The sequence below is a fragment of the Nomascus leucogenys genome, chromosome 6 (assembly GCF_006542625.1).
Source record: "Nomascus leucogenys isolate Asia chromosome 6, Asia_NLE_v1, whole genome shotgun sequence".
In the NCBI taxonomy this organism is placed as follows: domain Eukaryota; kingdom Metazoa; phylum Chordata; class Mammalia; order Primates; family Hylobatidae; genus Nomascus; species Nomascus leucogenys.
Window position 1 is genome coordinate 109,881,879 of NC_044386.1, and position 24,038 is coordinate 109,905,916.

Consider the following 24,038-nt stretch of genomic DNA (forward strand, 5'->3'; position numbering starts at 1 on the left):
CAGAAGGTCCAGCAGCTGGGAGCACTGGGGTAGGGGGTGTAGGAGGGGCTGACGCCTAGCCCTGAGGAGCTACTCAGTGAGGCGGGGCCTCAGAGCCACTTGGAGAGAGCTGTGTGCAAATCTGGATTTCTGAGCTTGAGCCAGCCCTTCTTCATTACGCTCTGGGAATCTGTATTTTTAAAGCTCCCCAGGTGATTTAATGTGACAGTCCCTCAGGATAGCATTTGGGAATCATGAGGACATTGGAAAGAGATGGCTTTGGGACCAGTGACCTGGTCCTAGTGCTGTGACCTTGATCTCATTACTAACCCACTCTGAGACAGTTTGATTATCTCTCAAATGAAGATACAGATATTTTTTCTTTCTTTTTTTGCTGTCGTGAGAATTACAGATAAGAGATGTGATACACTTAGCATATTTTCTGGCACACGGTAGGCCACAATAAATGGTGGCCCCAAGCCTTGTGAAACCTGAGATTCTAGGCACAATGAGAATCCATTGTGCAAGGGAGTCAACAGAGGTACTCTGATTGGAATTGGGATATAGGATGAGATCTTGGCTCTAGACAACATTGCCTCCTGGTGTCCAAAATTGGAACTAGGGGAAAAAAAAAAGCAACACTCATGTCAAGGCTTAAATAGTATTTACCCGTGCAGACCAGGCACTATTCTAAGCACTTTATGCACAACCTTATGAATTAAGTACTATTGTTATCCCATTTTATACAGGAGAAAATTGAGGCTTGGAAAGATGTGTGCATGGTCACATGGACCATTATGCAGCAGAATTGAGTTTCAGACCCAGGTCGTCTGGCTGTATCCTCAGCCCCCTGTTCCTGCCTGTTTAAGCCTCATATGAGGACAGAGTGGCCTTTGAACCACAATGCTGAGTCTCAAAAGTAAGCTGGGATTCAAGAAAAATGTTTCTGGCTATTTTTTTTTTGCCATACATTTCTAGATGTTAAATTGTACAGCCACTTCATGACAAAGTTAGAAAAGCTGGCATTTTCGTAGCAGAAACAGCTGTAATAACCTCCACTATTGCCAAAGGCTTGATAAGTTCTAACAGAAAATCCATAACACAAAATTGTCTTAGAGTGAAAATCCCTTGACCACTTTATATTTCATTCTTGCATAAGACTTTTATTTTTTTTTTATTATTATACTTTAAGTTCTAGGGTACATGTGCACGACGTGCAGGTTCGTTACATATGTATACATGTGCCGTGTTGGTTTGCTGCACCCATTTCATGGGTCAATTAGAGCTTCAAAGGGCCTCTCTGACCACGGTTCCTTCTCCCTTAGCCTCCAGTCTCACTGATTCAATCCTCATTCAGTTGATAGAAATTTGAATGTCTGATCAAGATTTCTCCCACCTTACACATGAGGCATTGGCATTACCAAATATATTGGCTTAATTCTGAGAGTATTTTGTTAGAATTTCAACCTTTGTAACATTCTTCTCTATCCCTTCTCTCTGTTCTCAGAGCATAACCTTCGGTGGCAGGACAGATCAGGCCAGCACGCAGTCTGCCAAGTCCTGCTCACTCCCTGTCAAGAAAAACAGCTGGATCCATTTCTAATCAACACTTCCCAAAACAACACTTCTGAGTCTCTGAAGGAGACCAGAGCTTGAAACTTTCCAGACTTCCAACAGACATCGAGTGCAAAAGGATATTTAGGTTGTCTGCACAAATCTGGTTGATTTGAGAGATAAAGGGGGGAGAAAACGAGTGTGACTTTCACCTAAGAAGTCACATGAACATATTTCATATTTGAACTGCATAATGAATGATGGTTATTGAAATAGCCCAAACCTCTACCACAGAGCGAGGGATATAGCTCAAGAGGCAAGCAGGCAGTTGCAGAACCAAGGAATGGATGACTACAAGTATCAGGACAACTATGGGGGCTATGCTCCCAGTGATGGCTATTACCGTGGCAATGAGTCCAACCCAGAAGAAGATGCACAGAGTGATGTCACCGAAGGCCATGATGAGGAAGATGAGATCTATGAGGGCGAGTACCAGGGAATCCCTCACCCAGATGATGTCAAGGCCAAGCAGGCCAAGATGGCACCCTCCAGAATGGACAGCCTTCGGGGCCAGACAGACCTGATGGCTGAGAGGCTGGAAGATGAGGAGCAGTTGGCCCACCAGTACGAGACCATCATGGATGAGTGTGGCCATGGCCGCTTCCAGTGGATCCTCTTTTTCGTCTTGGGTTTGGCCCTGATGGCCGATGGGGTGGAAGTGTTCGTGGTGAGTTTTGCCCTGCCCAGTGCAGAGAAGGACATGTGTCTGTCCAGTTCCAAAAAAGGAATGCTAGGTAAGTGGAAATTTCAAATGATCCCTCCAATGAAAGGGAAGGAGAAGTAAAATTTATCTAGTATCTGTCACTATTAGGCACTTTAAATATATCACAATGTACCCATTTTGCTGTTAAGGAATTTTTATCTTAGAGAAGTCAATTGATTGGCTTAAGTTTGCACAGCTAATAAGTATTGGAGCTTAGGTTTCTATTGAGGTCTATCTGACTTCTGAGCTCTTAGTTTGCTTTCCAGATCTTGTTGCCTCCTTGAGAGTCAGATTTCTTTCTTCTTCATGTTAAACCTTCTTCGATGTCCAAATGACAAATACATTTTGGGAGTGGCAAATTAAACCTTCTTCCATGTCCAAATGACAAATACATTTGGGAAGAGATCTCTGGCTGGTCTCTTCCACTTGGTCCTTCTGTCTGTGTCTTTCCAGAATCTGATGGTGTCTGTTCCTGGTTTCTCATGTACATAAATGTTAGTAGGCTGAATGCCCACATATCCTGGGGATGAATGATGGGCTTGAGCACACCAGTGGAGTCCCTGCAGGCTGTTGGGAACCATGTTGTGAAGCACAGATGGATTCTGCAGGATAGAGGACCAGCTTTGCAAATCAATTAAGAGATCAGTACCATCAGAGCCAAGCATCAGCATCAGGCTGAGGCAGAGAGATTTTGTGAAATTAGAGACAGGATGTGCACAAATGGTGTGATGTAGAAAAGATTCATCATCATATGGACAAGCATTTGTCTTTAGTCACCAAATGTCCTGCAAAATGTATCTACCCTCTAAATTTAGAGTCCATGAAATTAATTGTGCAGCAAACATGTAGTTATGAGAACTAACTATGAGTCAAATTCTCATTCAAGACCAGGACATGCTTATGACCCTCAAGAGCTCAAAATCTATCTAGCAATTCAGCTCCTTCATTCAACAAATATTTTTTATTGGTTTACCTTGTGCTAGACTCTGCGCTCAGGATCTGGGAAGAAAATAGCTTTTGTCTCTCAAATAATTTGCATGTAGTTGAACAAACAGACATTAACAAACACAGAGAATTATTTGGTTACTGTAGGGACAGTCTCTATGAAATACCTGGTGCAATTCAGGTCCCCAATACTTGCTGTAGAGCAAGAGCTGGCAAACAGTTCTGTAAAGACCCAGAGAGTAAATATTGTAGACTTTGCAGACCCAGATGGTCTCTGTCACAACCACTCAACTCTGTCACTGTAGCACAATAGCAGCTTCGAACAACACGTAAACAAATGGGCGTGACTGTGTTCCAATTAGACTTTATTTACAAAAAATGGTCAGTGGGCCAGATTTAGCCTGCGGGCTGCAGTTTGCAATCCCCTGATTTAGGGCCACTGTAAATAAAATTGAGATATAACATCAAGAACATCTGCGTAAAGAATTGTCCCTGGGGGCTCTTAAAAATGGCTTTACACGTTTGTGTTTAACTAAAGGGCCATTTAAAATGATTAGAACTGTGTCAGATATAATCATGAAGGCACCAAAAGAGACAGAGTATATGCAAACAGAAGAAAGGGCTTGAGAAGCAAGGATATCACCTAGAGTTTTTAAACACCAACATAATTTTAGTGTAGTTCTTTTTCATATTAAAAAATTCTGCTACCTGCTTTTAAGTATAAATAGTAGATTTTTTTTAAAGGACAAAACCAACCAACCAACCAACAAACAACCAACAAAAACCAAAAACCCCAAACAAAACAAAACCATCTGCAACTGATGTAAACATTTCTGAGACATTAATTTGTTTTGCAGTATTCCCAACTGAAACCCTGGGTCCCTGTGAGTCCAAATTGGCAACGTCGGTAATAATTTCATGCCCTGCTGGTCTCTCTGGCACCGTGGTGCCTGGCAGCCTTGTTAACAGAGCTGCAGTGTGGTTGCAGCTCTTGCTGGCTCCTAGGGTAAATGCTGGGAGTTGCGGGAATATGGTCTTAATCTGGGGAGTCCAGGTTTTTGTAATTTTGCTTTTAGTGTCTGCCCAGAAGATCCTGTGACTCAGCCCAAGAGGAGCAGGCAGACCCTCTGAACATAGATGGACTTCCTGTGCACTCGTGGGACCCTCTTTGTGGTCAAGAAAATGAGTGTCTAAATGGATCCAGGGGGCTGGATGATTTGAGGATTTCATGAGGCCAGAATTTCCACACGCTGTCACATGGAATCTTCAGAGTCACCATGTCGGTTAGATGATCTTTGTCCTTCAGTGTAAACATGCAGAAACAGATTCAGAGAGTTTTATCTAAGGTCACATAGCTCGTAAGTGTTGAGCAGGGGTTTGACCCCAGGTCTATTTGACTTCAAAGTCTACGCCCATTCTGCCACACCATACTGCCTTTCTCTCACGCCTCGTTTGTGGGAAGGAGGTCATGCCATGCACAGGCTGCTCTCTGTGTCATCAAGCACCTTATAGATTGCTTGGAACACCAGACTGCTTCCAACAGAAAGGGAACATGGTGTGCTGATAATGATGTGGGCACTGGAGTCCAACCTCTAGGGTTTGGCAACTGGGTATGTCCTATATGTCATCGATCTGCTAGTGACCTTGGACAAGTTATGACTCCTCTAATTCTCAGTGTTTCCATCTGTAGAATAAGAGTAGTAATACAGTGCTGTGAGGACTAAATGAGATAACACAGGTGTAAAGCAACCAGCACTTTTTGCCCCCTCAACAATGATTAGTTCTTGTTACTTTATATTCTGCCATTCTCCCTTCTGGCATTTGCAGTGAACTATAGCTGCAGTGAGATGACGAAGCAACGTGGCCCTGCAGTCAGTTGCTTGGATTTGAGTCCTTGCTGTGCCAGTTCTTAGCAGTGTGGTTTTGGGAAAGTTGCCTGGCATCTCTGTGCCTTGGTTTCCTTGTTTGCAAAATGGAGATAATAATAGTATCTACTTCATAAGATTATTTTGAGGATTAAATGAGGTTAATTCATTTAACATGGCTAAAACAGTACCTGCACCTAATCAGTGCTCGAGATATCTAAGTTATTATTATTGCTGATTGTGGTTGTTATTATTACTAAACTGATTGCTCAATAATGATTCGGGAGCAGATTTTCTCAGGTGAGACTACAAATTTCTTTCAGCCAGTGTTTTTTATGGTAGACTTTTAAGGTCAAGCTATCCTACCTCAGCTGGCAAAAAGGCTGTTTATGTTTTGAGTGCTGCTAACTCAGTTCTCTCTTTCCCCATCCTCTCTCTGTTTTAAAAATAAACTCTGGTTGGGTGTGGTGGCTCATGCCTGTAATCCCAGTGCTTTGGGAGGCTGAGGTGGGAGGATCACTTGAGCCCAGGAGTTTGAGATCAGCCTGGGCAACATGGTGAAACCCGTCTCTACAAAATACAAAAGAAATTAGCCAGATATGGTGGTGCATGCCTGCAGTTCCAGCTACTCGAGAGGCTGAGGTGGGATGATTGCTTGGGCCCAGGAGATGGAGGTTGCAGTGAGCTATCATTGTGCCACTGTACTCCAGCCTGGGTGGAAGAGTGACACCTTGTCTCATTAAAAAAAAAAAAAAAAAAAGAGACAGAGAAAAGAAAAAGAAACTCACTGAAAATGATGTCTTTATACTTGACTCCTACTTGATGGCCCAGGAAAGGAATTCAGTAAGAGAAATCTCCACTCCCAAATTCAAGTGTCAAATCATAGGCTATTTTGTTATTTTTCTCCTGGAAATGAATGAATCAGTTTGGAAAATAAAGAAATGTCCCTTGGCCCGGTGACAAAAATATCTGGGTGCTGCTGTCCTATTTTTCTGAGCTTTTAGAAAGATGAACGTTTGCTTCTCTTGAGCATTATGTTTTACTGGATCTTCATCTAGAACTGTCTCACTTGGGGAAGAAAAAGATCTGTGAGTATATTGTTAACATTGAAGGCTCAACCCTGCTTAGTGTCCAGCAGTTGGTCTCCTTCAACTCTCAGTGAAGGAGAAGGCATTCATTTGTTAATTAAACTCTTCATCCATTATTTTAAAAAATGTTTGAACATTACCACGCACCTGGTACTCCTCCAGTTTATAGCAATACAAGGAGACAAAGTCTTGGCACTCAATGAGTTTTATTCTAATGGTGGAAATAGAGGTCACACAGAGATGTTAAATGCAAACACCACAATATAATCATGCAATGAAACATTCAGTCTTATCACTTTTATTCAGATAGGAAGGAAACAGAGACAGTGTAAAGGGACAGAGCTTGAGGTTGATGGTGGCGGGGCGCGGGGTGGTTCTAGAGCTAGGTGATTTGTTTTTGCAATTGCTGTATTAATGATTGTGTGACCTTGGGCCAATCTGGAGTCTTTCTTCTGAGATTCCACAGTTTTTTGTGGTTGATGAGTGAATCTACATGTATTTTAACCTTTCTTGTGATAATTATGCATTTTCTGGGTATGTAAAAAAAAAAAATCACCCGAAGAAATGACTAAACTTAGGAAGCTCAGGGCTATGTGGCAGGGTAAGCCACTTGGTTCTTACAGATGACATCACTGACAATGGATTGCCATGTTTAGGAGTGTGGAGTTGATTCCACCGGCAGTGGAGACCTGTTTAATGTGGAGCTATGAAATATGCCTTTGAGGAGGGAGGTGATAAGATGGGGCCTGTGGTTTAGGATGATCACTCTGCCCTGGTGATTTTGGTACTGAGAGTGCTTCTAGAGGAGCAGAATTTTGAGGATGAGTTTTCTGAATTGGTTCTGGGGTTTCTGGAACTGGCTTTCTAATCTGATTAGATTTAAAGATACTTTATTTTTTGAGTGTGAGAGCCTTGTCTCCCTGGAGCTATTACTATTAAATGGCAAAAATCGCAATTACTTTTGCACCAACCTATAGGATGACAATATTGGCGACACGTAAGACAAACCAACCCTATCCTTTTCTGCCTGCATTTGATAAATTGACACCAATTTTTCACAATTGCAAATAAGCACCTCAACCTGGAACTATGGGCGATTCCCTACCTTCCTGCCTATGAAAGTGAGCTTCACTTTCAAGCAAGAGTTCCATGTTTTGCCTGCAGAGTTTTGATTCTTGGAAGGATTCAGTGACTTGTGTATTTTATTGGCTGTTAGTTTCTTGCCATCTATAGTGAAAAGACTCTGGGAGTTATACCTTTCAGAAAGTGATTTAGAATCTAACAGTTGACCCCTGGGGCATGGTGTCTGTGCCAGCCATACGGAGGCCACAGAGCAATGTCAGATGGGGCAGATTCATTAGAATAAATTCTGAGCTGAATTTTCATAGCAGCTCAGAGATAGACATATTACCCTGCTCTCGTGAGAGATTATCCTGTGATTGTTTTATATGCAAATTCTAGCTGAGCATCAGGGCAGAATATTTGATTTATGAACCGCGTTTTCTTTAGGCCTAAATTCATTGTCAGTTCCTGAAAGGAGGAGCCACTCTGTGTCTCAGAATGGGGTGGCATGGAGGGGGGTCACTTGTCTGGCACAAAATATGTCCTCAGTGACCAAGTATTTACCTACTTACTCATGATGGTGAAATCCACCACTGGGAATGTCCATGTATTTCTTTCTGTGTTTGATTTATATCAGTTGTTCTTATTTATACTGTTTAGATCATGTAATTCTTCAGGATAGACTGATTACTTGATGCCCTTGTGAAAAAAACAAAAAACGTCAGAAGAAATAGAATAGAATTAAAATGAAGGGCTCCCTTAGCAGACATAACGGATTGCTGTGTTTAGGAGTGTGGAGTTGATTCCACCAGCAATGGAGAGCTGTTTAATGGGGAGCTATGAAATATGCCTTTGAGGAAGGAGGTGATAAGATGGGGCCTGTGGTTTAGGATGATCACTCTGCCCCAGTGATTTTGGTACTGAGAGTGCTTCTAGAGGAGCAGAATTTTGAGGATGAGTTTTCTGAATTGGTTCTGGGGTTTCTGGAATTGGCTTTCTAATCTGATTGGATTTAAAGAGTTTATTTTTTGAGTGTGATATATTGTTACAGCAGTAGTTCCTTTTGAATTTTTCACATTTAAAATATAATTTCAACTTTTAGATTCAGTGGGTACATGTGCAGGTTTGTTACATAGATATATTGTGTGATGCTGAGGTTTGGGATACAAATGATCCCATCACCCAGGTAGTGAGCAAAGAACCTAACTGTTTTCAGTCCTTTCTCCTCTCCAGTAGTCCCCAGTGTTTATTATTCCCATCTGTATGTCCACGAATACCCAATATTTAGCGCTCACTTATAAGTGAGAATATGCAGTATTTGGTTTTCTACTCCTGCATTAATTTGCTTAGGATTATGGCCTCCAGTTGCATCCATGTTGTTGCAAAGAACATGATTTTGTTCTTTTTTATGGCTGTGTAGTATTCCATGGTGTATATGCACTACCTTTTCTTTATCCAATCTCCTGTTGATGGGCACTTATGTTGATTCCATGTTAAAGACCCTTTTGACTCTATTTCTAGGAGTAAAGAGAGCACTGATAGTCCATGTTGTGATGTGGCAATGAAGATACATAAAATATCACTAGATATATCTAATCAAATACTTATAATAGGCAAGAATCTGGGTGACCAAGTACGTGATACCTTCAAACATTTTTGTCAAACTAATGAGTGTAAAGACTTTGGCTGTTAGCACTAACATTACTGGACAAAGTGGGGGAAAGAAATGAACAAGCCCAAGGATTCAAATTCCCAGCTCAAATGCTGCATAAAGGATTTGAAAACTTCTGTATTTCCCTTGAAAGAGATCCTTATCTGCTGAGATTGCTGAAAACCAAACCCAGAATCTCATTCTGTGAGTGGCTGAATTACAGTGAAAATTGAATTCCCAGCCTTGCAGGGTGTCTTCTGTTAAAGTGAGAACATTGACTGGGAAGGAATGAGATCCCGAAAGTCAGCATGGGGATGTGCGGGAAGACTGATGAAATTGGGAACACTGAGCCCCTAAATTATGATGAGTCTTCTTTGCCAATATAAGCATCCTCTCTGCCCCAGTTCAGAGGAGATGAACTCTGCATTGACTGAGGAGGCTGTAATTGCCTCTCCTGAGGCAGTTGCCTTGCAAGACTTGCTGGTTCTCATCAGGCCCCACCCCCTCCACCCCTCTTTGCTTCTAGACCTGTAACTAGAGTCAAGTCCCATCAGGCCTCTAAAGGTGAGGCACAACGTGTGGACCATGAAGAGGTGGCTACATTCCAAAAGAATGACTTGATTTTTCTGGAGAATATGTGTAGGAGTGGATATTAAGGGTGTGGGATACTGGTGGAAGAAACATAAAGTTGGGTCAGGCTAAATTTATTGATTTGGGCCCACTAAGCAGAAATTCTGCATTTAATGTTGCAGCTTGTAGGGCTGGAAAAAACGCTACCATTTGTTTCATTGGTTGCTGAAATGTAGACTAAAATGTGGCCCACAGTAAATGAAGTCGAAATGCCAGACCTATTTTGGTTTATGGTAGAGGAAGAGATTGAAAGGCCTAGGAATATTTACATGTTAGAGTGGATTTTTCATTTCAGACCTACTCATCCACACTGGGAGGGTTCAGAGGACACATCTTTTACCATGACTATGAGAGTTTTTTGAGGGGATCCTCAGTGTCCTTAAAGAGATCTGTGATTACTGTGCTGTCTGGAACAGACCTTACAGTGTGGACTGTAGTCACGGAGTTGCAACACCTAAATGCAGTGGGAATAATAGGATCCCAGGGTGCAAGGGCCAAGTGGTGGCACTCAGTCACCAAAGGCAAGGAGAGTTATTGTAGTGGACAGCAGAGGCAAAGCAGAAATGAGAACAGTCTGACCTATGCAGACCTATGGTACTGGCTAGTTCATTGTGGCATTTTTAGAAATGAAATAAATAGGAAGTCTACTAAACTCTTACTTGATCTGTATAAGAGTAAAGTTCTAGGTCAAGTGAACAGAAGTCTAATGAAATATAGAAACAGAGCATCATGGCTTCTTGGTCAATTCCCAGACTTGAGCCAGTTTATAGACCCAGAACCCCTTGAATGAAAGGGAGGCTGAATCTCCTTGAGGAGGGACCCCAGTACACTGCTAAAAATTTATACCAATAATCTTTCTCCCAGTGTTCCCCAAAGAGACCTGTGGGCTTTTACTAGGTGACTGTGCACTGGGGAAAGGAAAATAGTCAGACCTTTTGAAGACACTTGCTCTGAACTGACACTAATTCCAAGAGACTGAAAACGTCACTGTGGCCCATCAGTCAGAGTAGGAGCTTATGGTGGTCAGGTGATCAATGGAATTTTAGCTCAGGTCCATCTCACAGCGGGTCCTCAAACTTGTGCTGTGGTTTTTCCCCCAGTTCAGGAATGCATAATTAGAGCAGACATCCTCAGCAACTGGCAGAATCACCACATTGGTGAAGAAAGGATCATCGAGGAGAGAGACTGGAGGTGGGAGAACCCATAGAATGTTATTGGAGTAAGAAATATGCAATTCCTAAACTAGTCTTTAGAAGTAATAGTAGAAACCATTTGAGTGTTTTGAAAAATTGAGGATTTTATGTAGGCCTCAAGAACATTTCTTCTGTAAGCACCATTATTTTCTTGTACAATTTATGCAAGGAAGAAAACCCTTCTTAACGTCAAGAGATTTACATTTTTACACAGTGTGTTGTGTTTATTATAATACAGTCAGTAAATTCATAGTCAGAGGGTTGACTATTACAAAGCTTATGAGTAAATTCACTTTTCTGTAACTAACACACAATGAATAGAAATAAGTTTTTCTACAATCAACCAACCAACCATCTAGCCCACCAACCAAAAAGCAAGCTCCATACTCTCAAGATTAAGAGCAATTTCACAATTAAACCACTGGGGTTAAAAAAAAAAAAATCTCTCGAGGAGAATGTCTTGCACACAAAACACTCATTTTATCATGTGAGATACAGATTTAGTATGGATTTAGCTTTGAATATGACACTTTCCCCACTTGTCTACTGCTATTTTTTTGTGCCTTTCAGCTTCTTCCAACATCAAAAGAGAGAGCCTACTATCCGTCTCAAAAGCACTTGTGTCAACAACTTTAAATTATTAACTCCTTGTTGAAACTTACAGTTTCTGAGTTATTGGATTTTGATCAAGATTGAATCAAAGATATGTGGAGCTTGTGTAGATTTTAGTTTTACTGGGAATAAACAGCAATGTCTGCAAAGAGAGGGAAAAGCAGAGATAGAGAGGGAGAGAAAAGACAGGGCGGTAGAGGATAGTTCTTAGCTCCCAAGGATGTTGGGAAAATTAAATGAAATTACCCCTGTGACTGCCCTAACTACTCTGCTCAGGATCTGCACACAGTAGGTGCTTAGTCAGTACTCATCCTGCTCCCCTGATCCAACTGCAAAACCTGATGTTTTAGCTTCTCAGTTGTTTCAACATTGATTAAAGCAAGGATGTCTCAGGACATTCTGTCCACTTTGCCTGCAGAATATCTCTCTTGGCAATGCCACCTTCAAAGACTTTAATGAGTTGTTTTTCCTCCACAGTTAAGTGCACCCTTCTGGAAGACCTGGTAAATGAAAGATGTTTAGTAACTCCCAATTTTCTAATTATCAGAATAAAAATATGTTATTTATTTACTTATATTGATTCACTTATATTTATGCTTATGTTTGCTTCCACAATGGAAAACTTCACCAAGAATAGAAAAGACTCATAAGACCCTTGACCCACATGTTGGAAAATATGATCTTCCAGACCACGGAAAGCACAACAGAAATGAATGGGAGGAATTTTTAAGTAAATTGGCATATTTACTGAGAATGGAGGTAGAAGTTGCAGATTTGGGTGTGGGCTGGAAATATATAAAGCTCATTCCCTGTACAAGTATATGTAAGCTTTTGACCTTGGTGGCCTAATGAAGAGGGTTTAGAGATGAATCTTTTATAGAATCATAAGGGACTTTATTCTGGTTATCTATTATTGCATATCAAACAAGCAAGCAAACATATACTCCCCGTAGAACCAAAACCTCCATGCCATTTACTTTGCTTATAAATCTGCAGTCTGGACAGACACCCGGCCCCTGTTCCACTTGACATTACCTGGGGCAGCTGGAAGGTGGGGGCTAGAATCATTGGAGGGCTCACCCACACAAATATATGGTACCCAGACTGGAAGACACAGATGGCCGGGGCTGCTTTTGAGCATCTCTGTCTATCTCCACATGATCTCTAAATGTAATCTTTCCAACATGGCAGCTCCAGGGTAGCTGGATTTTTTTTTAACTTGTTGGCTTCGAAAGAGATCTTGAGAGAGAAAGACAAGCAGAAGCCTCTTGTGACTTTGCCTCAGAAGTCAAGCATGTTATTTCCTTGAATTCTATTTATCGAGATAGTAATAAAGACCAGTTCAATTTCAAGAAGAGAAGCAATAGACTCCATCTTCTAAATGGAGGAGATGACAACGTTCTGGAGTGCATGTGAGACCAGAAAGATTGCTGAGCTATTTTTGTGCAGTATGGTCAGTTACTGCCTTTCTTTCAAATGAGTCCTCTGTGTGGCGCCTCTCAAAGTCATGCACTATTGACATGTTGGGCTGGACAATTCCATGTTCTGAGGGGCTGTCCTTTCCATTGTAGGATGCTTAGCAGCATCCCTGGCCTCTACCCACTAGATGCCTGTAGCACCCTGCTCCCAGTTGTGACAACCAAAAATGTCTCCAGATATTGCGAAATGTCCCCTGGGGGGCAAAATCACTTCCAGTTGACAACCACTGCACTAGATGAATGTCCTTAATCCTGACTGCCCAGTAGAATCACCTGAGGAGCTGCTGACAAAAACTACAGGCTTTGCTCTAGAATAATTAAGCCAGAATGTCTATGGATGAGTCATGGGCATATACATTTTTTAATAGCTCCATAGTGATACTATTGTGCAGCCAGAGTAGAGAACCAGGTAGTTTATACAAAGACTATGTATCAGTAGGAGCTGCTGAGATGTCAGGGTTTTTGCTTATCGTGCTATATTGAAAAGTAGGAACGATCCCCAGTGGCTTCCTTCATGTATTTGCGATCATGTTTGGAATATTTGCACACATCTTGGGTAGCGTGAAAAAATGAAACTGCATTAAAAGATCTTGTACAGTGCTTTATAGACTTTCAATGGTTTTCCTAATCACTCTTATTTGATCTTTAAATGACTCTGTGAAATGAGTAGAGTGATAGTCTGTATTTATGCAGTGAGGGGAGTGTTGCTCAGAGACCTTAAGGCATGAGTGCTGGACTCCAGTTCCTCATGTGATTTTCCTGTCCTGTGTTGCCACTCATTGTCACTATGGGTTCCTTTATATGAATGAAGTTGAAAGGTTTATTTTTCTCCCATACAGGCTTCTTCATAGAAAGCAAAAGAAACTGATATGAATAAATCAGTTGTTTCCCACTGTCTTATATAATGTGTTACTTTTTTTCTAATTTAAAAGCAAATTATAATAATTATACTACTACCACCACTACCAAGAGTTATAATTTGATAAGCTCTTTCTTTGCATCCATTTTGTACTAGGTATCTTATATTATACCATTTCTAACCTTTATAATGACCTGCAAGACAAACATGATTTTCACTGTTTTAACAGGTGAGAAAACATAGGCTCTAAGAGGGTAAAGTAACTTGTAAAAACTAGTCAGTGACAGATCTAGGATTTCAAAAGTCCAGTTATATCTGACTTCAAAGTCTGTTGCTTCTCCTTTATCTTGCTGTCCCACCCCTGGAAGACTTTTCCAGGAGCGCATTACACATATAACCTTAAACAACTTTTATGCAAAATGCGTGACTCCAGTAAGATGCAAGTGTGAAGTAGGCATTGGCCTCTCAGGGTGCTAGAGTCAGTGCCAGCCCATCTCTGTAGGCGAGAGAGGGATGTTGTTTGTATCCCAGTCAATGGGTGTAAAATCAGCACCCAGCTGATTTCATTGGAAGGGGAAACTGCAGGGGTCTGCAGTGATCCCTGAGGCTAGACTGTCAGCCTAGAATAGGCTGCCAGAGAGCTGAGTGGTGACATTGCCATCCTTTGTGTCAGGGGCCCAAGAGATGATCCGTCACTAAGTATGGAGCAGAGCAACAGAGCACAAAGAATTTCCCGCATCCCTTCTGCCAGCAACCCCATCAGACAGAGAGCACTCGGGTCCTCGGTGGAGCTCATGACTGCCAGCTAAAATGACTCTTTGAGGCCAGTGAGTGTAAAATTCCTCTTTATTTTGTAAATCTTAACCAGCACTAGCTCAGAGGAACTGATTTTTACTTTGCAAAGGATTGATTTTGATTTCAGAGAAGAAAGCTGGAAAGTCACAAATATTAGCAGGGATGGAAGAAAGGAGGTGTGATAGAAGGTCCTGGAAATGTAATAGCCTTTGAAATGCCCCATGGGGTCCACTGAACAAGCTGGATGTGAACATCCTCTTCTCCGTGTGGGCTGGCCTGGGCTGCTTGAATGTGTGGAGTGTACGCTTTCTGTTTCACCACTGGAGATTTTGCTGACTCAGAGGCATTCATCAGTCTCTGCTGGGGATGTGCAGAAAATAGTCCAAAGAAGTTTTGTCCTTGCCTTGTCCTCTCTGCCTCAGCTCTCTGTGGGTCCTAGAAAGAGAAGTCTTGTCCTTGAAAGGAGACATGATAACAGATTATAAGGTATAAGGCATGAATTACAAAATTATAGTACCATCTAATATTAGAAATGAAAGAGAGGAAGGAGACCTCCTAGCATGCCCTTCGTTTCTGACTTGAAGAAACTGAGTCCCAAGGAGAAAGTGACTTGGTCAAGGTCATATACTCTTAGACCAGAATCTGGGACTCCTGATTCTTTCATCTGTGCCAAGGTGTCTTGCCATTTGCTCGCAAGGGATGATTATTTAAACCAATCAGATAATCTTTCATTAGTATGGTTTCTTTTTTAGGAGGCAGCAGGTGTATAGGGTGCATTTGGCTTCTGGTAACAATAGCTTTCAATCATAAAGATACTCACTATTTATTGATCAAGAATTTTCAGAGTAGGTGGTATCAGAGTTGGTTCGATGACTCACTGATATCAGGGCATGAGGTTGGCATGTCTGTGATTCTCTTTACTTTCCCTGGTGGTCACAAGATGGCCACCATAGATCTAAGCTCTATGTCACCCGATAATGGCTTTCCAATCATCTGGCAGGTGTCCACCAAGTCTTATGGCTTGCCTGGATTAATCACTGGCAAGAAGAATTGGATGAAGATGACCATCTTAAATGAACTATGATTGATCCCCTAGGGTTGAGTGTGTCTGAGGAGGCAATCTCTCTGAACACATTAAATACCTGAACAAAAGCCAGGGTTCCCTTAGCAAGGAAGAAGAGGGAAAAGGGCTGTTGGGAACATGACCAACAGAATCTATCACAGGCATAAGGTTTTTAAAGGTAGGCTGTTTGACTTCATATCTTGGCTACATCACTAACCTTATCATCTTACACAAGTAACTTAACCTCCCTAACCTTGGTTTCTTAATGCGTGATATTAAAATACTATTAGTACCTGCCTACAGAAGCATTGTGAGGATTAAATAAGATAAAACACATAAAGGGCTCATCAAAGTCCCTGGCACACAGTAAATATGAGCTCGTATTTGCATATTTTTAACTTTTCACTTTCTTCAGTAGCTCCTTAAAGAGTCAACTTACTTATGGGCTTGTTTACTGATGAACAAGAGGTGTAAGCCCCTCCTGTCCTGTCATGGAGCCAACATTTTAATAAAGAAAAAGACTGAAAAAACCCCCCAAAACCAAGATGGCTCTCTCTGACCTCCATTTTTCATCTGGCAAGAGTAAAGAAGATTCTAGAATTCAATGTATTCTTGGTAGGCTTCCCAGCATTTTTTCTCCCCAATACTACCAGCCTTGCCACCAAGATCAGGACTAATTTCATTATGCTGTTTATCCCTGTATGTCGATCACCGTGAGAGGTTCATGTCTGCCAGCACACCCCTTACCACCCACATTTGCATTCCCGTATGGCACTGTACATGCCTCCGTTCCCCTATGTTTCCCCCTTCTCCTCTGAGGATGTTAATTAGCCCTGCAGCCTCAGATGAGTGCTCTTGGCCCTGTCACAGCCTCCACTCTTGTACCATTGCTCTTTCTTGCCCCCTCTGGACATTTCCAGACCATTCTCCCTCTCTCCTCACTAAAAGATCTCATATTCGAATCTCTTGTCATCAGAGAGTATCACTTACTACACATTCTTGTTGCAGTCATCCACTGACTGGGTCATGTGCTCTCATTCCTGGAGAATTTTAGTTCCAGGTTCATCACTGTCACATTCCAACCATATTTCTATTATTGTCCTTGGAGATTTTAATAAGTGGTGTCCATTATCCTGGTCTGTCGTTTCCTTAAAGTCCTCTCCAATCTTTAGCCTTTTAATCTCTTATTACCCCCTTGTTCTCACCACATTCCTCACTGAGCTTAATGTCCATGTCCATAATCACAGTCACTTTCTGTGCACATCACCAGCTTCCTTGCACCTCTCTTACTCTGCTGTGTTCCCCACCCCTGGTTGCATCCGACTTATCCTCCATCTGTCCCTAAACCCCGTTGCTGTACATGGGTGGTCAGGAACACAGAACATACAATGTTGCCCACTGGCCTCACTAAATTCATGATGCAGAGCCTCCAGAGGATCCTTTGTGCTGCCAGCCATCATCCTTCATTTCCCTCATCCCTTCACTCTCTCCTCGATGGTTATTTTGTGTCTTATCCACTATTTTCCAATTTTCAGCATCTCTTCCTCATCTTCACTCTCAGATTAATAAACTCAGTTCCTCCTGAACTGAGAACAACAGAAGTAATCAGAGAAGAACTTCCATAGCCCCTGTTATCACACCTACCTTCCTCACTGCCTCTGTGCTGACCCTGTATTCTTGTGACAGTGGAGGAGCTGTAAGGCTCACTGGCCTCCCTGTATCCCATCCCCTCTCACTTCCCCAGAACATCACTTTTGTAATCCTTTTTCTCATCATTTTGTAACTCCTCCTCATCAATATTTATCTCTCTTTGGAATCATTTCTACCAGCACACCACACATTTCTTCAGTCTTGATCCCACACACATCTTTTCTCTTCCCTTTCCAGTAAAATTCACTGAACCCAGTTCCTCACTTTCCCTTCTCACTTGAGCCCACTTTCGGTAGAATGAATGAATGAGGACGTTTCATCTTTAAGCAGGAGTTAATCCTCGCCTCTTCAGAACCTGTTCTTTTCTAGATCACTCTTGGCCTCCACTTGCTCAGTTCAGCAGTCAGCTCTCATCCTCAGCTTATTCACCTGTTCACAGCAACTGTAACGGTTAGCCTCTCTCTCCTCCTTGATGCACTTTCTTTATTGGACATCTAAGCTACCTCTGTCTCCTCGTTTTCCAGCTGCCCATTGGCTGCTCCTTCTTGTTCTCCATCGCTGGTCTCTCTTCACATTCCATTTGAATGTTGGAATGTCTCAGTGCTTAGTCCTTGAATCTCTTGTGTATTGCCACTCACCTCTTTGGGGATTGTGTTCATTGTCTGCTTTCATTACCACCCTTCCTCTAGATGCCACCTTTAAAATGCACCCAGAATCCAGCCATGTCTTACCACTTTCTTCTACCTACCAACCTGGCCCAAGTCATCAGCGTCATTCACTTGAAATACATGAAAAACTGGACTTTATGATTCCACCTGTTGGAGGGAGAGGCTATTGAGGATGGATGGTCAGGGAAGGCCTCTTTGAGATTTCGCCTGAAATGTGAGAAGGAGCCAGCCATGCAAAGATCTGAACTAAGAACATTCTAGATAGAGGAAAGAGCAGTGTGAAGACTCTGAGGTGGGAGACAGCATAGGACATCAGTATCCAGGGGTTGCTCAATACTTGATAAAAGGGTGAATAGCAGAGTAAGAGTAACTGTCATAGGATGAAGAGATTTGACCCAGGAGTTACCTATTATTTTTTTAAATATGAATACTCACTTTCTGAACATGCTATTAAAGGCTGCACAAATCTCTGTCACACAGGGTTCTCAAATAGTAGGTGAAACTACTGTTTGGCTAGTAGTGTTTTAAAACTCAGAGATTTTATTAACAATCTAGGTTTCTGGTTCTTTTTGAAACTGTAGGAATAGGGTCTATCTTCTGTAACACAGCAGTTGGCTGAAGTTAGGTGGTGGCTGCTCCCTTTAGATGGGCATGTATTCCTCAGTCCCCACACTCCCTATTAGGGATGTCTGGGAGTATCACCCATTTGTATAACCTGCCTGGGCCCTGTTGGCATCTGCTTTTGCCCTCTTATGAGACCCCTGGACTATTCCTATATCTCATCAGACACAATATTCCACCCTCTAGAAATGACCACAACTTGGTCTTAAGTGAAATGGCAGAGGCATCACTGAGCCTCATTGGGTTATGATCCTATCTGAGATGCCCACAGTGCCCAGGAGAGCTATCAGAGGTGTCATACCTCCACTGGCCCAGGTGATACCTCCTCTTACCCATCTCACCTGGAGTCATTCTGGATAGGAGGTACCAAAAGGGAAGTTGCTTTTCTGAAACATCTCTAGTGGGGTGGTATGCGAGCAAGGCATTTTCAGGGTTCTTGAAGTGTCCTCAGGGAATCTTTCTTAATGCCTCTTCTTTTTAGCCTGAGAGAAGATTAAGGAAAGTGACAGATACCCCTTTGCCCCAAGACTAAGGTGAGCCCCAGTGAGAAACCTCGCTGTTGTCTTAAATCCTTTCTATTGCAGCTGCTTCCACTGTGGCTGTGGATATGTCTCTACTCACCAAAGACACAGCCAGGAACCTGGGGTCCGGGTCTCCTCGTTGCTCACTGCTTGGCCCAGAATGTTGTCTCATGGTTTCATCTTGGTTATCCATCTCCTGCAATGATAAAGTCTTTAGGCTGCCAGGCAAAGTCTTTAGTTTCCCCTATATATGGTTGGAGAGAGAAACTCTTCCTGATTTAAGGCTCTGTCCTTATATCCAGTGTTGCTGAAGCAAGGGGCTTCTGTCTCTCAGACTCTCTGATCTGCCTGTAGACCCTCACCTCTGGGCCTATTGGACACATTCAGAACCTAGAACTTCCAGGAGGGGCGGTTCTGCTCTTCTGCTGTGCCGTGGCTCGCCCTGAGCTGAGGGGCCAGAGCGAGTGAGAATGTTGCATCCTCAGGCAGAGTGACAAATGCCTCACCCCAACCCTGCTGTCCTTGAAGAGCATTGGTGTATCTTTCTTCATGGGCTATGTCATAATTTGGGGCATTGGTGACTCACTCAACTATAATCCTAGGTTCTTTCATCAGATATTGGGAAAGTTTACTTACACTTTAATAATTGTGGTCAGAGAGGAAATCTCTTAACCTCAGTTTCCTCATCTGTTAAATGAAGCCATTAATACCTCCCTCACCAGGTTGGAATGACAAATTTAAATTATTATACATGTGATCTATCACAGTGTCTTACATATGGCAGGAGATCAACAAATGCTAATTTTTTTGTCCTTTCATTTCTCCTCTACACATTTGTATCCACATATCTTATGTGACATTTAGGAAAGAGTTTCAACTACCAAGAGAATGGACAAGTTAACCCACTTCTGAAGATTCATTCACTTGAGTTTACTGGACCCATAAAAGACTAGAAAAGTCGAACATGGTGATTCTAAATTGGTTTCCACTAGACGACATGTTAAAGCCAAACCTTTTTGACCCAAAAGAAAGTGTTTACTCATCCAGAAGTTTCCAAGCATCCAGATGCCACATAAACAAAGCACCTGGCTGACTTACCCAATGCATCTTATTTCATAGGATGTGCAGATGGATACCCTGATGTTCCTCCATGATTTAATACCAAAGTGAGAGTTCTTTGTGGGATTCCCATATATGTTAAAACATTTATCACATTTACCACTTTGAGGGACTGTGAATCCCATGCCCTAGTCCCAGAGAATATTACCCTTCAAGGGGGGTGTATTTGGTTGAGTAATAAATAAATGGAATGGAAATGACAGGAATTACTTTTTAGAGATGTTATTATAGATGGAATGGAAATGGTTTAGTTGGAAGATGCTGATTTTTATTCCTGCAAAGCATATGCATACAATCAAATAAATATTTGAGTCACTGCAGGAAAAAGAAGCTCATAATCCTCTCAGGATAATGAATGCATTTAATTTCTACATATTCAAGCAAGAAAAAGGTTAGAAGTGGTTTATTTGTCTTTGGTTAATTGCTAAATAAAGAAGCTCATCCACGCAGGGCCTCTTCTTTCATGTCACCACGGTAAGCCAGTGCGGTCTGATGGTACATCTTATCCTGCTGCCTCTGGTGTGGAGAGGAAATCTTCTGTCTGTGTGAAAAGCATCTCTAAAGCTGGAAAGAGGTTTCTGATATCTGCCAGCTCTCTGGAAGGATATTTGGCATTGTGTCTCAAGAGCCACAAACTTGTTGATCTTCTTCGATCTCATGATTCAATTTCCTGGAATCTATTCTGAGCAAATAACTAGAAACACCAACAAAGACATATGCATAAAATATTCTTTGCTGAGTTGTTTATTAAGTGAAAAGCTAGACTATGAAGTTTTCGATACAGAAAGATTTCTATCATGTAAATACAGTATGTAGTTATACACGTACAAATACAAACACAAAAATAAAGCCTGCTAACAACAGCTGTCTCTAAGTGGTGGTATGATGAATAGATTTTTGCTTTACCTTTTATACATTTTGGGGGGTATTCCTCAGGTTTTCTTACAGTGAATAGGAATTACTTTTAGATTATTTTATTTATTGAACAAATATTAATGGAGTACCTGCTATGTGTACAGCTCTGTGCCAGAGACAGTGTCGAACTCTACTCAAGCAAAATCAACATGGTCCCTTTGTCCAGGAGTTTACAGTCACAGGAGTTTGGCAAATATCAAACAAATAAATATATAATATCAAATAGAGACATGTGATACAAAGGAAAAGCAATGGTATGCTGCCAAAAGACTATCAGGGACGACTGAAATTTGGAACAGGAACCAACAAACTGTGGTCTAAAAACCTATGACCTATTTTTTTTTTTTACATTTTTAAGGGGTTGTAAATTTAAGAATAATAATATGGTGTGATAGAGACCATAGAAGATTGGCAAAGTACATTTTACAAGTAAAATATCTATGCTCTGTCCCTTTATAGAAAAAGTTGGTGGAACCTTAGTTTGGAACGTCAGGGATGCCTTTCTAAGCAGATGACATTTAATGTGGGAACTGAAGAAATATGAGTTAGCAAAAAAAAAAAAAATTCCCCCCTTCAAAGTTTTGTTAGAGGAAACTTCGAAAATATTTTTCAAAAAAAGCTTTTTATGGGAACCTGGCTCCTTCTCCAGGTAAGGAGAGAGGGAGGTCTATTTAAAGGGCATACTACTAAAAATAAGTTTCCTCTGCTATTCTCTATCCTCTTTCCTCATATTCCTTTAGTATATGATTGGCTTGTTTTTAAAATATCACCATCTTATTTTTATTTTTCGAATCCTGTGGCTTTCCAAGGTCCTAGACAATTTTAAGCTGTACTGCTAATAACATCAATAGCAGCTTTTATTAAATGTGCATTTACTTTGGTGCCAGGCATTTTGCTAGATACTTTAAATCCACTCCCCTATATAATCCTAACAACTCTGCAAAGATGAGCATTGAATTTTACAAAGATGTAATAGTGGTCAGAGAGGCTGAATGGGCTGCCCACAGGCACGCTGTGGTAATCATGGAGCCAGGACCATGGCCCAGATGTCTCAGTCTCAGAACTGGGCTCTTTCTTGCATGGGTGCCTGTCACTGCAGGCTCCTCCCTCTTCCAAGGAGGGGTATTCTATTTCCTTTGTTGTGTTACCACCAATTAAAAGTCTTTTCCACTCCACCACATCCCTCCTCCTTTCAACCTCCTCTTCCTCCTCCTGCTCCCCCTCCTCCTCCTCCTTCTCCTTCTTCTTCTTCTCCTCTTCCTCCTCCTCTTTCATCTCCTCTGCTCTGTAGGTAGCAATCCTGGTTTTCAATTTCCTCAAAAATCTCAGTATATTAAGGGATCATTTCCCTAATATGCCACCAAGCTTGTTGAGTGAAATTGAGGGATGATTGAATTTCTAGCTTTCTAACTAGTTCCTTATCTGCTTCACACTAAGGTAATTTTTGATAACTCCACTGCACTCTAATTTTCCAAATGTATTTTTAAAATTTCTTTTGCTAAAGACAGATTTGAAATGAGTCTAATAACGTAGCCATTCCAGAGATGTTGTTAATTTTGTATTTCCCTTCCCTGGTGGTAGGCTCATTTTTCCTTCATTCTTTCTTTTCCTAGACTTCAAAGACAGCATTTGAGAAGCTTTTCTTATTCTCTCTGGTACCTCCATGACCTTGGACAGTGAGGTTTAGTAGTGAAAGCACCAGGCCTGGAGCCAGGAGACCAGAAATGCAGTACCAGCAGGTCCTCGGCCAGCATTGAGGTTCTGGGCAAGTTATTGACCCTTGCTGGGGTTCAGCCTCCTCGTCTGGTAAAACTAAGGGGTTGGATTCAACATCTAACTTCTAAAGTTTTTCAATTTATCTAGGTGTCTAGATCAGTCATGGGATAGTCAGGAGACAGAAATCATACCAGTTATTTGAAAAGAGAGATTTTAATGTAAAAATTATTAACAGGGTGGGGTGAAATGCTTTTGAAAAGTATCACTGAGGTAGCAAATGCAGGGAGAAGCTCCCTCCCCTAGGGCTTGGAGAATAAAGGAAAGAGATTGGAATGATGATAATTTAGAATCTTGAGAAGGGGTTCCATAAAGCTGCAACTCAGCTCTCTGAAGAGAGGCCCTGGCTGGCATTTGCTGGTGTCGGAGAGGAGAATGAAGTGCAGTGTGGCCTCTGCTAATTGGATGCAGCTGCTATCTGGAAAGTAATTGCTGCAGTCAGGGTGAAACCTACAGGAACAGAAAGGACAGGGCCTTTCTTCTTTCCCCAGCCCTGAAGCCTCCCTCTAGCGCCCTCTATTGGCAGAGCCTAGCAGAGAGGGTCTGGCAAAACTGACCGGGATTTGTGGACCAAGTAAGGTCTAGAAGGGTGGCTTTGGAGCTGAGGGACAATAACTTCATAACTGCACAGTGTTCATTGTTAAGATTGCAAACTTGTAGGTTAGAAGCCACTTTTTTGTTAAGGATATCTTTATTATTATTATTTGATTATTTTTACAGTGATTTATCATAGTTGTACATATTTTGGAGCACCTGTGATATTTTGATCCATGTGTACAATGTCATAAAGATCCTTATCACGCCTGTAATTCCAGCACTTTGGGAGGCCGAGGTGGGCGGATCACGAGGTCAGGAGATCAAGACCATCCTGGCTAACATGGTGAAACCGCGTCTCTACTAAAAATACAAAAAATTAGCTGGGCGTGGTGGTGGGCGCCTGTAGTCCCAGCTACTCCGGAGGCTGAGGCAGGAGGATGGCGTGAACTCGGGAGGCGGAGCTTGCAGTGAGCCGAGATTGCGCCACTGCACTCCAGCCTGGGCGACAGAGCGTCTAAAAACAAACAAACAAACAAACAAACAAACAAACAAACAAATGCCTTGTATGGCCTTAAGTAGTTAAATCAAACATTTGTGTCTGAGTTTATGTTTTTAATCTGAATATCTTCTTCCTTGGAAATCCACAGTACTTCATCTTTCATTATTTACATTTTTAAAAAATTAATTTAAAATTAAT

General features: G+C 41.8%; 1 protein-coding gene across 2 annotated transcripts in view; it reads left to right on the forward strand.

The window, feature by feature from the left end:
- SV2B (synaptic vesicle glycoprotein 2B) overlaps window positions 1–24,038 on the forward strand; it is a 108,860-nt gene that overhangs the window by 37,507 nt on the left and 47,315 nt on the right. For both annotated transcript variants that reach the window (XM_012507144.2, XM_030815053.1), the window contains exon 2: window positions 1,487–2,327. In XM_012507144.2, the coding sequence (XP_012362598.1) occupies window positions 1,877–2,327 (451 nt within the window). In that variant the 5' untranslated portion in view covers window positions 1,487–1,876. The remainder of the gene's footprint in view (window positions 1–1,486; window positions 2,328–24,038) is intronic.